The sequence below is a fragment of the Pseudorca crassidens genome, chromosome 17 (assembly GCF_039906515.1).
Source record: "Pseudorca crassidens isolate mPseCra1 chromosome 17, mPseCra1.hap1, whole genome shotgun sequence".
NCBI lineage: Eukaryota > Metazoa > Chordata > Mammalia > Artiodactyla > Delphinidae > Pseudorca > Pseudorca crassidens.
In genome coordinates, this window is record NC_090312.1 from 84942679 (window position 1) to 84956639 (window position 13961).

General features: G+C 49.8%; 1 protein-coding gene across 10 annotated transcripts in view; it reads left to right on the forward strand.

Moving 5' to 3' along the window:
• Positions 1 to 13961, forward strand: part of PRKDC (protein kinase, DNA-activated, catalytic subunit) — a 178951-nt gene that overhangs the window by 87845 nt on the left and 77145 nt on the right. For all 10 annotated transcript variants that reach the window (XR_010936560.1, XM_067712375.1, XM_067712380.1 and 7 more), the window contains exons 47-58: positions 469 to 603; positions 880 to 999; positions 2874 to 3017; positions 4294 to 4445; positions 4948 to 5079; positions 6036 to 6147; positions 7943 to 8067; positions 8175 to 8324; positions 9390 to 9563; positions 10073 to 10171; positions 11184 to 11391; positions 13229 to 13418. Coding sequence is in view for 9 of the 10 variants with exons in the window: in XM_067712375.1 (XP_067568476.1) it covers positions 469 to 603; positions 880 to 999; positions 2874 to 3017; positions 4294 to 4445; positions 4948 to 5079; positions 6036 to 6147; positions 7943 to 8067; positions 8175 to 8324; positions 9390 to 9563; positions 10073 to 10171; positions 11184 to 11391; positions 13229 to 13418 (1741 nt within the window). In the remaining variant the exon portion in view is untranslated. The remainder of the gene's footprint in view (positions 1 to 468; positions 604 to 879; positions 1000 to 2873; positions 3018 to 4293; positions 4446 to 4947; positions 5080 to 6035; positions 6148 to 7942; positions 8068 to 8174; positions 8325 to 9389; positions 9564 to 10072; positions 10172 to 11183; positions 11392 to 13228; positions 13419 to 13961) is intronic.

Consider the following 13961-nt stretch of genomic DNA (forward strand, 5'->3'; position numbering starts at 1 on the left):
TTCAGCATCACACTTATAAAATGATTATTCCTGCTCTTTTTTCTTAAAAAGGATCAAGAATGTTTTAAAAGTTTTGTTCTATTATTGATTGAAATCTTAGGGCAAATTAAGGAGTTTACAAAGTTTTTCAAAGTACTGAGAAAAATCGGTAAAAATTTATTCTATAATTCTACTTCAGTAGCTCTACTTCCTACATAAAGTGGCAACGAAGAATGATGCAGGCTGCGGCTCTCAAGATGGAGAGGGTCTAGGCCCGTCGGGACTCACACGACTGAACTTGGTCCGAAGCAGCAGTGTCTGCAGTGACACCCTGACCTGAGCGCGAGCCTGGAGGAGAGCCAGTGTGGCCGGGGGCGGGGGGATGGGGTACTTCCCGAGGACACGCGGAGACGTGAGGTCCCCTGCGTGAGAGCTCTTCTCGGAGCAGCGCGCTGTGGGCCGCCACCTCACCGGCCTCTCCCTCCCCAGGAGCGTCCAGACCCCGAGGTCCCAGGCGACGTGCTGGAGCTGGAGATGGACGAGCTAAATCGGCACGAGTGCATGGCCCCCATGGCGGCCCTGGTCCGGCACATGCAGAGGCTGCAGGCCAATCGGCCAGAAGAGGTGCCTGGGCTGAGCCGGGGCTGCAGTGTGGGTTCGCAGGCGCACTGATCTTCCCGGTCTCGCTCACCGCTGCTCTCCCTGTCACGCTGAGAGCGAGCGGTTCACATCGAAGCCTAAACCGGGTTCCGTCTCAGACACGTGATGTCTTGTCACTCGTCTCCTGCCCTGTCATTGTTGTCTCATAGTGTCAAAATACGAAGCTGTTTGGTTCCACTTCCTTACTGAAGTAATTTTTTTTTTTTTTTAACTGAAGTAATTTTGAGTGTATTATTTCAGGGTTCAGTGCCAAGAAGTCTTCCTCCATGGATGAAATTTCTTCACGACAAACTAGGAAATCCATCAGTATCATTAAATATCCGTCTCTTCTTAGCCAAGCTTGTTATTAATACAGAGGAAGTAAGTAATTTATGATTTCTTTAAAAATTCTTTGCAATTACATGCATCTACTTAAAAAAAATACCCACAGTGAAGAAAGATGTAAAGGGTCAGAGCATGGCGTTATCCTCTGCATCAGTTTGCCAACTTGTGTTATTTGCGCAGCATCATTCTTCTATCATTTTCTTGTAAAACACGTAAATTAACTTCTTTCGAGTTAGAAGTGACCTGTGTTAGGAAGTATATGTGTTGGCAGTTTTCTTATGGCTGCCAGCCTTCCTGGTTTACAGCAGCAAAGAAAGTGGGGAAAGATTCCCGGTAACGCATATCATTGCTGTGTTTATCCGTTGGAGAGGGGGCTGTGCAAAGGCAGAGGGAGCTGCTGAAGGGGGCTGGGAGGAGGGCCCTCCCAGGCAGCAGACGGCAAGGCCCTCAAGGCCCTCGAGTGGAGAAGAGGCCTGGCCTGGGGCTGCAGCAGGGCCCCTCCCTCAGGGTAACACTTGATTTCTAGCTGCGGGGCTCAGGCAACAGAAACCACGAGCCCATTTGCGCTGGAGCCAGAAGCCCAAGGCCAGGGTGTCGGCTGGGTGGTTGCTGCTGAAGCTGTGACTGGGCCTCTCCCAGCCGCTGGGGGCTGCGGGCATCTCTTGGCCTATGGGTGGTCGAGAATTCTCCCTCGGTGTGCACACCTGCCTCGTGTAAAAGTTTCCCTTTTCATAAAGATGCTGTTACTTAGGGTTAAGGCCCACCCTGATGACTTTCTTTTTAACTCGACGATCTTCCAAGACCCCGTTTCTAAATAAGGTCACGTTTACAGATACGGGGAGTTAGGAGGACCTCGGCATCCTTTTGGGGCTCACAGTTCAGCCCACAGTACTTGGGGTTCACACATGATTTCCAGCTGTGTGCTGCTGTAGGTGCTGACTTGATGGCTGGCAGAAGGGAGCTGGTGTCTGGTTTTTGGTTCGATAAGGGGGCTGCTAGGCTGTGCTTACACGTGTGGCATGGGGTGCCTCTGGAATCACTGCAGGTGGCGCTGCAGCATCGCACACTCCCAGAGCTCGGGAACGGCGGGGGCCCATTGTCCTGTGGAACGAAAGATGAGAACTTGTGTTTACAGCTGTTTTTAAAGCTTGAGCCTTAAATTTGTCCTTTTCTTACAGTTTAATAATATAGGAAAGAAGTTTATATTTTAAATTTATAAATAAGCCAGTAGACATACGTGGAGGGTGTAAACTTTTTTTACACCTATGGAGTACATGAGCAGAAACAATTTGCGACCACACAGATTTAAGCTGTGAGAGCAGATGAGAAAACATTTGGAAAAAGAAGGTGGCAGAGGGGAAGAAGGTTGCTAGTCTGAGTTACGCTTCAGTCTGCAATTTCTGAGATAGATTAAATGGAATTGAGTGTACGGAGACGCTTAGGATCTCAGAGATCTTGGGCGTGTGTAGGATGTAGCAGAACGACTTCTGCAGCATGGGAAGAAATGAAAACACAAATTAGCCTCATGCACCTAATCTTTATATTCTCCTTTCTAATTTACCCTGTGCATTTGCAGCCGGTAAAGGTAGGGTCCTCCAGGGCTGCACGTTGCTCAGATGGGGAGGGGCTGGTGTAGAATGCCTCCGTTTCTGTCTCTCCGAGCGCAGGTGTAGCAGAAGGGTTTTAAGCAAAGAGCAGGTCTATAAGAGTCCATTTCCTTTGAGCTGTGGTTTCAGGGCCCATGAGGAAAGACTTCAGCTGAGGATCTAATCAAATTAAGCAGCATCCTTGTTGGCATTTACACCTGTTTTGAATTTAGGTCGAGTCGTAACGTAGAATGATGTTCCTGAACTCACATCTTGGTTACTCAGGGCATTCCTGTGACATGTGACCTTTGAACTCTCACCTAGGTCTTCCGGCCTCACGCGAAGCACTGGATCGGCCCCCTGCTGCAGCTGGTGGTCTCTGAAAACAACGTTGGGGGCGGGATCCACTACATGGTGGTTGAGATCGTGGCCACGGTTCTTTCATGGACGGGAGTAGCAACTCCTGTGGTGAGAGCAGATGCGTCTTCGGTGTCCTCTCCCAGAGCAGCGCTGGGCGTGATCCAGGCTCCTGTCTGTCCTCGGTGTTTCCAGCCTGGGTCATGCCCGTCTGCGCTGCTGCTGTCCCGGGCGGCTTCGTTTTACCGCCTCAGTTGTGTCTTGTTTGGTCTGCTTTCGTTAATTCCTCCAGCCTTGCTTTTAGTTTTAAGCTATCAGGTATTTGTGCTGTTTTGCTCATTGCTTTAACTTGCTAGGAACTTGGAAACTGATCATTGGTTTATTAAAAGTACGTGTAAAATAAACGTCTGTAGACCCTGAGTGTGAGGTTCTGAAAACGCCTCCTCTGACTGAGGTCATGAGCCTCTGGCATTCGTCTTGCCAGCCTCCCTACTCCCAGAGTGTGACGGTGGCCTGTGATGGCTGAGATTGCTAAGGAGGTGCCCCTGGAGAAGGGCACCGGCCAGTCCTGGCGCAGTGTGGGTCTGTGTGCTGGAGCTCTGCCCGCTGGCTTAAAGACATCAGCACTAATAGTGTCCAGAGTCCTCATGGAAAGATGTCTTGGAATGGCCCTAATTAAACATAACGTGTGTCCACGGAGCTGTCCCACGTGTTTGTGTCGGGATGTGCCCGTCTCATTTCGCAGCAAACCAAGTCTAACTGAGGAGCCATTGAAAGAGGTTGATTCAGACGTCAGGCGTTCAGCTGGGCTAGGAGAGTGAGCTGCCAGGTGTCAGGATAACTGATTAGAGCACCAGCCAGGGTGAAAGTCACAGTGAACCTTTCACCACTCGTTGCAGTAGTCTGAGCAAGAGGCTGAAACCAGAGGAAGCGCATCTTCCCTCCCCACGACACCCATTCCCTGTACCCCATGGAACAGCCTCCCCGGTCAAGGGTCAGGGGGCCAGCACAGATGTGGGTGTCATCTCATGGTAGAGGGAGCCCCAGCGGAAAGGCTCCAGCAGTTTGGTGGGACCCTGGGGTTGGGAGGAACGCAGTGGGTGGGTGGGGGGCATCTTCCCCATAGGGAGGTCCCAGCAGAGGCCCTGGGGAGGGTACGAGTGTCTGGTGGGGGCAGGGGTGCTGCAGGGCCCTGGTGGCCTCTCCGCCTGCTGGGTGGAGGCCCGCTAGGTAAAGCCTTCGAGTTACAGTCGCACAGGTGGCTTTAACCATGAAGCAGACTCCTCGTTGAATGCCAGCTTTCTTTTATAAATCGACTTTCGGGTCAAAAAATGCTTTCCCAGAATGCAGTGCTACGTATTTACATAGAATTTCTATACCTTTTTAGGGGGTCCCCAAAGATGAAGTGTTAGCAAATCGATTGCTTCATTTTCTAATGAAACACGTTTTTCATCAAAAAAGAGCTGTGTTTCGACATAACCTTGAAATTATAAAGACGCTTGTTGAGTGCTGGAAGGATTGTTTATCCATCCCTTACAGGTATAAATTTACTAGATTTTGCAATGTCGTTTAAAGATCTTTTACACCTAGCACGTTGTGCGCGATGATTACAGTGAAAATTACTTGAATGGGTAGAAGGAGGAATGTGATCCGAAGTGGAATCTACAGGTAGGTGGAATGTTGCCACTAATGAATGCAGGCTCCGCTGTTCCTTACTAGAAGCACCTCTGGGCGGCCATCGTCTGCAGGTGTGGGGTTTACCCTGCCCTTCACTGCCCCCCAGGGGTGATTCCTGCCGGCACAACCTGGGGCAAACTAAAGCTGCCGAAAGGTGTCAACCGAGGGGAGATTAGGACCAGTAATTAGATGGTAATTAGTACTTAGTGCCTGTGTTGCAAAGGCAGAGTAACCTGGGTGTGAACAAAGAGGGTGGGAAAAGGAGTATTTCTTACCCTGAAAATTAGCCACAGAAAGTTTTATGTTTGTCTTCTGGCTTCTTATGTGTGGCGAGTTATACTGTTCCTTTATGCTCATGTTTCAGGTTAATGTTTGAAAAGTTTTCCAGTAAAGACCCTAATTCTAAAGACAATTCCATAGGAATTCAGTTATTAGGAATTGTAATGGCCAATGACTTGCCTCCATACGACCCAAAATGTGGCATAGAAAGTGTAAAGTAAGTACGTGTTTTTGGCTTGTTTTTTTGGTTACAGTGTACCTGAATCGGACTGGAGACTGGAATATTGTTTAATGTTGGTAAATTTAAGGACTCGGACCCATGTTAAAAATATTTTGAAGAAATATGTTAGTGGAGTGAATGAGGGAAGTGAGTTTTCAAAAATGAGTGTAATTTTTTCCCGCAGTTTTGGCAGACACGGTGTTAGTAGCTCTTTTTGTTATTTTCTAAAGCGACATTTTCCCCCTTGATTCCTGAAAGCAGCATGAGCTCTGGAGAGCTTCACATCAGGGTCATGACCGCGAAGCAGGTGGCCGGGCCCTGCTGCCCTTCGCTGTGGCTCTGCCACCGCTGCAGCCTCCGGCCCCTCATCGCCCGGGGGGTCCACATGGAGGGGCTTTAGCAGGACAGTCCTAACTGCACAGAGAGGAGCTGGGGTCCGTGCAGAGCTGGCTGCTTGGTCGAGTTCCTGTCTGCCGACGTTTCCCGTCTCTTTGGAAGTTCTTGCTCTCTCATTGGTCCTCCAGGGTCAGCCTCTGCGGCACTGGGGGCGCCAGTCGCCTGGTGTCGCGGATGGACGTGTGGCCCAACACAGGGTCAACGGGAAGTGGTTAACTTTTTGGACAAGTGACTTCTCTGAGTTCACGTCCTGCTGTCATGAGGCTGGGGAGCATCCCCCCACCCCCGAGTCTCTGCATGTCCTTCTCCTGTGGTATAGACACTTCTAACGGGGTCAGATCTCAGGTCGCAGCTGATTTCACTGCAGGCCCGGCAGGCCGAGCCTCCACGGCCGTGTCAGAGCTTCTATGCCTCTGCACCTGGAGCCGCACAGGTGTTCTGGGCCCCCTGTTCAGGTGCCATTCATCTCTGGGCGTGGGGAGTGAAGTCGTGATACGCTTCTGTCAGACAACGGGATGGGTGGTGGTATGCTTACTTACTTTCTACATTTGTCGTAGATACTTCCAACCTTTGGTCAATAACCTGTCCTTTGTCAAATATAAAGAGGTGTACGCGGCAGCAGCAGAAGTTCTGGGACTTATTCTTCGATACCTTACCGGGAAAGAAAAGGTGAGTGTGTTGTGCACTTTTATATAAATACTTGTTTTTCAGTTTTGACTTGACATGGCCCTTGATACTTGTAGCCTCTACACTAGGAAACCAAAGTGGGCATTCTGGATTTATTATGATTTTACTCTCTTTCCTACTATGTACAGTGCTCAGTTTTTTAAAAAGACGTGATTTTTTTTTATTTTGGACTCTTGGAAACTTGGCAAAGCATGTAAAGGTGGTAACTTTCTTTTTATTGTAAAAATCAGGATATGAGTATGTAAGCAGCTTTCACTCCTCTGAACTTGGCCTCAGGAGTCCCTTTTGGAGAAACTGCCCTGGTAGAGCCTTGCTGTGGTTCAGGCGAAGTAAACGGGTAGAGCCCTCCCCTTGTACTTTTGGACGTAATGTAGCTGTTGGGTAGGAGAGGGCTTCTCAGGGAAGGGCTCTCCATCTCTGCCCTGCCCACTCTGCACGACTGTGGGAAGGGCCTGGTTGCGTCTCTAAGCACGGCACACGTTCTCCATAAGTTATCATGAAGACGTGCGTAGAACCGCGTGGGCCGTGTATGGAAGTGGCAGGCTGTGACTTACTACCGTGTGTCTGTCCCCCGTGGCTTAGCATGCTGGGCCTGCAGAGCTGTCCCCCACGGTGACAGGACGCCGGGTTGCAGCCTGCCCAGGACGGCACGCTGGACCAGTCCTCGGCCCTTTGTCACTGCCTGCAGGACACTCTGCCCTCTCCTTCGCTGCCGTGTCTGCTCCCCCGGCCTCACGGCTTGAGAACTGCCTTTGCTCGTGGTCCCCAAATTCCTGTCTCCAGTCCCCTCCCCTCCTGCAAGGAGCCAGGGCGAGGAGCGACCTGGAGAAGCCAGGGCGTCCCGAGGGCACCAAGGCCGCCCGCAGTGTATTGGACCCCTGCCCATTTCACCAGTAAGGCGTTTATTTGGATTTAGAACATTTAGCAAAATTAAATTAAGCTGAAAGGAAATAGAACGCCCTCCCCCCACCAAGAAAATCAAACTTCACTTACAATTTATTTTTGGGACTACTAGCTATTTTTGTAAAATAAAAACGTATTCAAATTCACAATCTTGTAACGATAAGATTCTAATGTCCTTTAATGGTGGGTTTCAATTTACATAATACGCTTAATTTTCACCATGGGTGGAGCACATTACGGCAGAGTCCGGGCTTGATCTCTCATGACTTAAATTTCAACTTAATGGGAATGATAAACCCTCTTGTTTTACATAGTTCTTTTCTGAATATAAAATGGCATCATTGATTTAGTGTAGAAGTTTGGAAAGCAGAGTGGAACACAGAAGTAGGGGTCACTCGTGTTCTGACCACTGACCAGCCTGGCCCCTGGACCGTGGGCTCCGGTCCCGAGCACCCCTTGTGCTCCCTCATTGTTCCATGCCGTCAGGGTGCCGTGTTCTATGGCTGGGCACTTGCTCCCTGGTGGGCACAGGCTGTGGGGGAGCCGGGGACCTGTGGCGGGGGAAGGCAGGTGCAGGGGGATGGGCAGGGCGCGTGCAGCTCGAGTTCTCTGAAACTGGTTTGACCAGAGACGTGAACACTAAGCACCGTTGAGTCACTGGTTTTCATTCAGCTTCTCAAATGACTTGCTGGCAGCGTTCTGGTGTCAGAAGGAAGTATAATCTTGATCGTTCTGATGCCTGGCATGTGGCCACAGCCCCCTAGCCTCTGGAGGTGCCCAGTGCTCAGAGCCCCCCGGGGCCTCCACCTTGTGCCGCTGTACTTAACCGAAGTTCCCACCTGGTGTGTATTTGAGACAAAGCTTAATCTTTCAGACGCTGGAGGAGTCTGTGTGTGAAATGGTGGTAAAGCAGTTGAAGCGGCATCAGCACACGGCGGAGGACAAATTTATCGTGTGCTTGAACAGAGCCGCCAAGAACTTCCCTCCTCTTGCCGACAGGTGGGGGTCAGCGCCGCCTCCCTGCTCCTGCCTCGGGGCGGGGGGGTATGGGGGGTGGTGGTGGGGGTCAGCGCCACCTCTCCTCACCGACCTTGCCCGCTGCCCAGGTTCATGAGCTCCGTGCTTCTCCTGCTGCCACGGGCCCACGGCGTGATGAAGACGCTCTGCCTGGAGGTGGTGCTGTGTCGTGCAGACGAGAGGGCGGACCTGTACCTGCAGTTAGAGAGCAGGGGTTTCGCGCAGCTCATGAGGCACAGGTGAGTGCGTCCTCGGATGCAGCTGGCTCGTAAAACGTCCCTTTGCTCAGCCGTTCCCCTCCACTCAAGGCACTTGTAGGTTGTCGCTACGTGGGTGTGTGTTCCCTCTGCATCTGCGTCTTTTCTCGTCTTGCCTGTGTGCACGTTTTTACATAGTGATGAACCGTGTCGTTGTGTCCTGATTTTCTCCATTCAGTGCTTACTAAGTATCTGCTGTGTATAGAGCATTCAGCTGGTGCTTATTTAAGCAGGAAGACACACGAGGAAGCAGGTGTGCACCCCGTCAGGACCCAGGCTGCACTTAACCCCCTGCTTGACACGCCAATGCGTGACTAGCACTTGAAGCCATTTTTTAAAGTCATAACATCCTTTCTGTTTAGCTTATTTTGTTTGACATCGCCGGGTTTTTGAAAATGAACTTTTTATTTTGGAATAATTTTATTTTTACAGAAAAGGTAAGAGATAGTACGTAGGATTCCCACACACCTTTCACCAGGTTCCCCATCTTACATAATCACGGTGAGTTTGTCACAACCAAGGAGTTAACGTTAGTACATATCTGTGAACAAGGCTGGACTTTATTTGCATTCAGCAGTTTCCTCACTGACGCCCTTTTTCTATTCTAGGATCCAGGCAAGATACCATGTTGTTAATTTACTTTTAATAATCTAGCCCGCGATAATTATTTTCAAGAATGTAATTTTTATATAAGTGTAGTATTACCTATAATATATATATTTTTGTTTGTTTTTTTGCGGTACGCGGGCCTCTCACTGTTGTGGCCTCTCCCGTTGCGGAGCACAGGCTCCGGACGCGCAGGCTCAGCGGCCATGGCTCACGGGCCCAGCCGCTCCGCGGCATGTGGGATCTTCCCGGACCAGGGCACAAACCCGCGTCCCCTGCATTGGCAGGCGGGCTCTCAACCACTGTGCCACCAGGGAAGCCCTAATATCATATTTTGAAACACAGAACATCACAAAAAAGAAAAAGTTACCTGTCATATCTGAAAGTCTAGTAATAACAACTGTCGAATTTTTGTGTTTTTAAAAATCCCTCTTACCGTAGAGACGACGAGAGACAGAAAGTGTGTTTGGACATAATTTACAAGCTGATGGCAAGATTGAAGCCCGTGGAGCTCCGGGGACTCCTGAGCCCTGTGGCGGAGTTCCTGTCTCACCCCTCCGCTCTGTGCCGGGAGCAGATGTACAGTATCCTCATGTGGGTTCACGACAACTACCGGTGAGCTCCGCTCTGACAGTTTACGGCGCTGTCTTTGGGGGACCGTTTGGGTGCCTTTGGCAGTCTGGAACGATTAAGATGAAGGATAAAGTATTTAAAAATATGTCATTAATAACTGAAACAAGTTTAGTGTATTGAAATATATCCTTACCTTAATTGATTTTGTGTTATCTGTGGGAAATGTTCAGAGCGTGGCATTATGGGTTGAGCTGAAAGTGTAACTTGTTTCCATAGTTATCCCTTTACAGTCTGACAAGATTAAGGAAAGGGGCTGCTGGGATGTTTCCTCCTTTGGGGCTGCGACCACGCCATTCCTCATGGGGTCTCTGTGGCCCTGTTCCCCCAGCCGCACCAAGGGCCCGTGTCAGGGTGCAGGTGCTGGAGGGTGGGTTTGGAAGTTCGCGGGAAGAGGCAGGTTTTGTTTCTTCAATTCTGGACAGTGCTCTTGGGGTTGAACAAAAGCAACAGAAGGAGCATCAATGGATTTGTCGTTTTGTTACTTTTCTCAGAGATCCAGAGAGCCAGGCAGATGATGACTCCCAAGAAGTATTCAAGTTGGCGAAAGACGTGTTGATCCAAGGATTGACCGACGAGAATCCCGGCCTTCAGTATGTGCCCCTCCTGCAACAGCTGGGCTGGGCGGGCATACTCAGGGGGTCTCGTTCTTGGCCAGTGTGGGGTCTTTCAGAGGTGTTGGAAGCACATTTGCAGTATCAGCGTTTTCTCTGCCTCTTGCTTCCATAATGTGTAATAAAAATGGATTTCAAATCATATTAAGACCTAAAAATCCTGACACGTTACTTTAACATAAAAGCCTTGAAAAAGTGGCATGGGTTCACACTCTCTCTGCTGTGCCGTGACATACAGCATTTCAAGATGAGAAATCTGTAATAAAAAGTGGGTTATTGTTTCCCGTTTAACCCAGAGTGAGATCTCACTGTATGTATCAGTATCGGATGACATGTTTGAAACCTTGGAAATTGGAGGATGCTACAGTGTAATCACACGTGGAGAGAGGACAGTTGTTCTCCCCGAGGGCTAATTACATTACATTGCATAAGGAGCAGTGTAGACTTTTTTGTATGATTCTGTATATCAACTGACTTTTAACTGTGTTGGAATTTTTAATTCATTAAAAATTGTATTTGGATTTCTTAAACCTTCACAAATTATAAAGCCTAATCTGGTTTTTAACCAGAATGGTTTGAATATTTTATATTCATATTATGTTTTGAATATTGTATAGCGCTGACTTTTGGAGTGAATTGTCTTATTAGCAAGGCAATGAAGGACTATATATGTAATTTCTTTCAATGTTTTCTCAGTTTCAATATATCTAATGTTGTATTCTCATCTTTGAAAACTTCCCAGGTAAGAGAGATGAGAATAACATCACCTAGTTTCACCTCTTGCTAAATAATGCTAACATTTTGGAATATTTCTCCCCTTCAGCACATACATTGTTTGTAAGTCAGCTTACCCTGTTGACACAGTTTTGCCTATGGTTGCCCTGCGTTGAGCTCTGGCGGGGGCGGGGGGGGGGGGGGCGGCGGCGGGAGATGCCTTCCCTGCCGGGCACACGTACAGGCCTCCTTCTCTTCTTTCCTCTCTGCCCTTCAGATTAATGATTCGGAACTTCTGGAGCCATGAAACTAGGTTGCCGTCAAACACCTTGGACCGCTTGCTGGCCCTAAATTCCTTATATTCTCCGAAGATAGAAGTGCGCTTCTTAAGTTTAGCGACAGATTTTCTGCTTGAAATGACCAGCGTGAGCCCCGACTTCCGCAGTCCCGTGTTCGAGCACCCTCTGTCGGAGTGTGAGTTTCAGGTGAGCTCTCACCCCTGTGATCTGAGCTTTCCCTGCCTGTTGCTCAGCAGACATTGTCCACTAGTGTTAAACGTCTTTCTCTTTTCTTTAATTGAGGTATAAATGAAGTATAGCATTGGATTAGTTTCAGGTGTATGTGGTAATGATTCGGTGTTTCTATGTATTACAAAGTCATCACCACAATAAATCCAGTTAACATCCGTCACCTCCCAGTTACACATTTTCTTCTTGTGATGAGAACTTGCAAGCTCTACTCTCTCAGCAGCTTTCAAATACGCAGCACAGTGTTGTTAACAGTAGTCACCATGTGTACATTGCACCCTAGGACTTACTTCTTTTATAACTGGAGGTTTGTATCTTTTGACCCCCTTTACCCATTTCTCCCACCCCCTACCCCTCACCACCACCAGTCTGCTCTCTGTTTTTATAAGCTTGGTTTGTTTTTTGTTCCAGATTCTACATATGAATAAGACCATACAGTATTTGTCTTTCTCTCTGACTTATTTCGTGTAGCCTTCAAGGTCCATCCATGTTGTTGACAAATGGCAGGATGTCATTGTTTTTCAGGGCTGAGCAGTATTCCATTGTGTGTGCGTGTCTGTGTGTGTGTGTGTGTGTGTACGTACACCACATCTTCTTTATCCATTCATCTGGCGATGGACCCTTAGGTTGTTCCCATGTCTAGGCTATTGTAAATAGTGCTGCTATGAACGTTAGGGTGCCTGTATCTTTTTTTTTTTTTTTTTTTTGGCTGCGTTGGGTCTTTGTTGCCACGCGCAGGCTTTCTCTAATTGCGGTGAGTGGGGCCTACTCTTTGTTGTGGTGCGCGGGCTTCTCATTGCGGTGGTGTCTCGTTGCGGAGCACGGGCTCTAGGCCCGCGGGCTTCAGTAGTTGTGGCACACGGACTCAGTAGCTGTGGCTCGCGGGCTTAGTTGCTCCACGGCATGTGGGGTCTTCCCGGACCAGGGCTCAAGCCCGTGTTCCCTGCACTGGCCGGCGGATTCTTAACCACTGTGCCACCAGGGAAGTCCTAGGGTGCCTGTATCTTTTCAAATTAGTGTTTCTGTTCTCTTTGGATAAATACACAGGCGTGGAATTGCTGGATCGTATGGTAGTTGTATTTTTAGTTGCCTGAGGAAGCTCCACACTGTTTTCCACGGTGGCTGCACCAGCTTACAGCCCCAACAGCAGTGCACAGGGCCCCCTTCTGATGACAGCCATCCTGACAGGTGCAAGGTGATGTCTCGCTGTGCTTTGGTCAGCGTTGCCCTGACGACCAGCGTGCTGGCTTCCTGATGTTATTTGGAATCCACGCACGTTCTTCCTGAGACACCGCCTGTGCGTCACCCTGCGCGCGGCGCACCCTCGTCCCTTCAGCCTCCACGTAGCTGTTCCTCTCTCCCCTCCCGCCACCCCCGTAGATGCCCGTTGGCGCCTCGGCCCAGCAGCCCCGGTGGCGATTTGCACGTTGACTCAGAGCTCCTGGAGCAGAGCCCGCCCTGCCACCCCCGTGTCCCCAGTGCCTGGCGGTCTGGGCGCCGGGTGGGGTCTGGGTGCTCAGAGGAGCTGAGGCGTTTCCCGAGGGTGGGAGTGAGCCTCTGGATGCAGAGTGCGGAGGAGTAGGAAAGGGTTTTTTCCTCCCCAGTACTGATGGGCTTGTCTAGTTGGCAGATAACTGTTCTGTTAAAACTCAGTTTGAAAAGGTTCTTAAGCTACTTCTCACGGAGACACACGAAGTTATAGTACGTATGTGCTGATGGGACCATTAGATTTTAAATAAAGCATTTGAGTGTTGCTGAGAAGGGCCACTGCTTCACCTGAAACTCTCGTGTGCAGGAGTATTCTGTTGATCCCGACTGGCGCTGTCGGAGCGCGGTCCTCACTCCGATGTTCCTGGAGACCCAGGCCTCCCAGAGTGCGCTCCAGACCCGGACGCAGGATGGGCCCCTCTCGGCTCGGCGGGGGCTGGCCGGGCAGGTCCGGGCCACCCAGCAGCAGCTCGACTTCACACCCACACAGAGTGCAGGTAACGCGTCTGCCGCGGGGCGCCGGCCGTCGGGGCAGCAGGGCCCCCCCAGAAGACGTGAAGGAGGAGGGGGGCTGAGTTCCTGAGGGCAGACTCGGGGGGTGGGCGGGGGCAGGAGTCCCGTGGGGACAGTCCTGGGGGTGGAGGTGGGGACGGCTGCTCAGCCAGCAGGCATGCTGGGCGCTTGGAAGCGTGGAGTCCGATGGCCGTCCTGTGTCCACCACAGCCAAGAAAGGGAAGAAAAGGGTTATTTCTGATTGGAGAAAGCAGGAAAAGTCTTAGTACATATACGTTTTGGTTTCGTTTAGTGCATCATGTTTAAAACCCCTTATTACCTCAGAAGCAAAGCAGAGCTGAACCAAATTCATCTACTGTGTTTGTAGTTCATTAAACTTCCCTTTCTCAAATGAGTCAGCTGGTTCCTTTGATCAGCAGAGTACAAGTTGTAGAGTGAAACCCCCAAGTGGTTTTATGTAAATTCTTCAGTGCTTTTCCTTCATGGGGTTTCTTCACATTCTGTTGGTTCTAGAAATAGGAGTGATT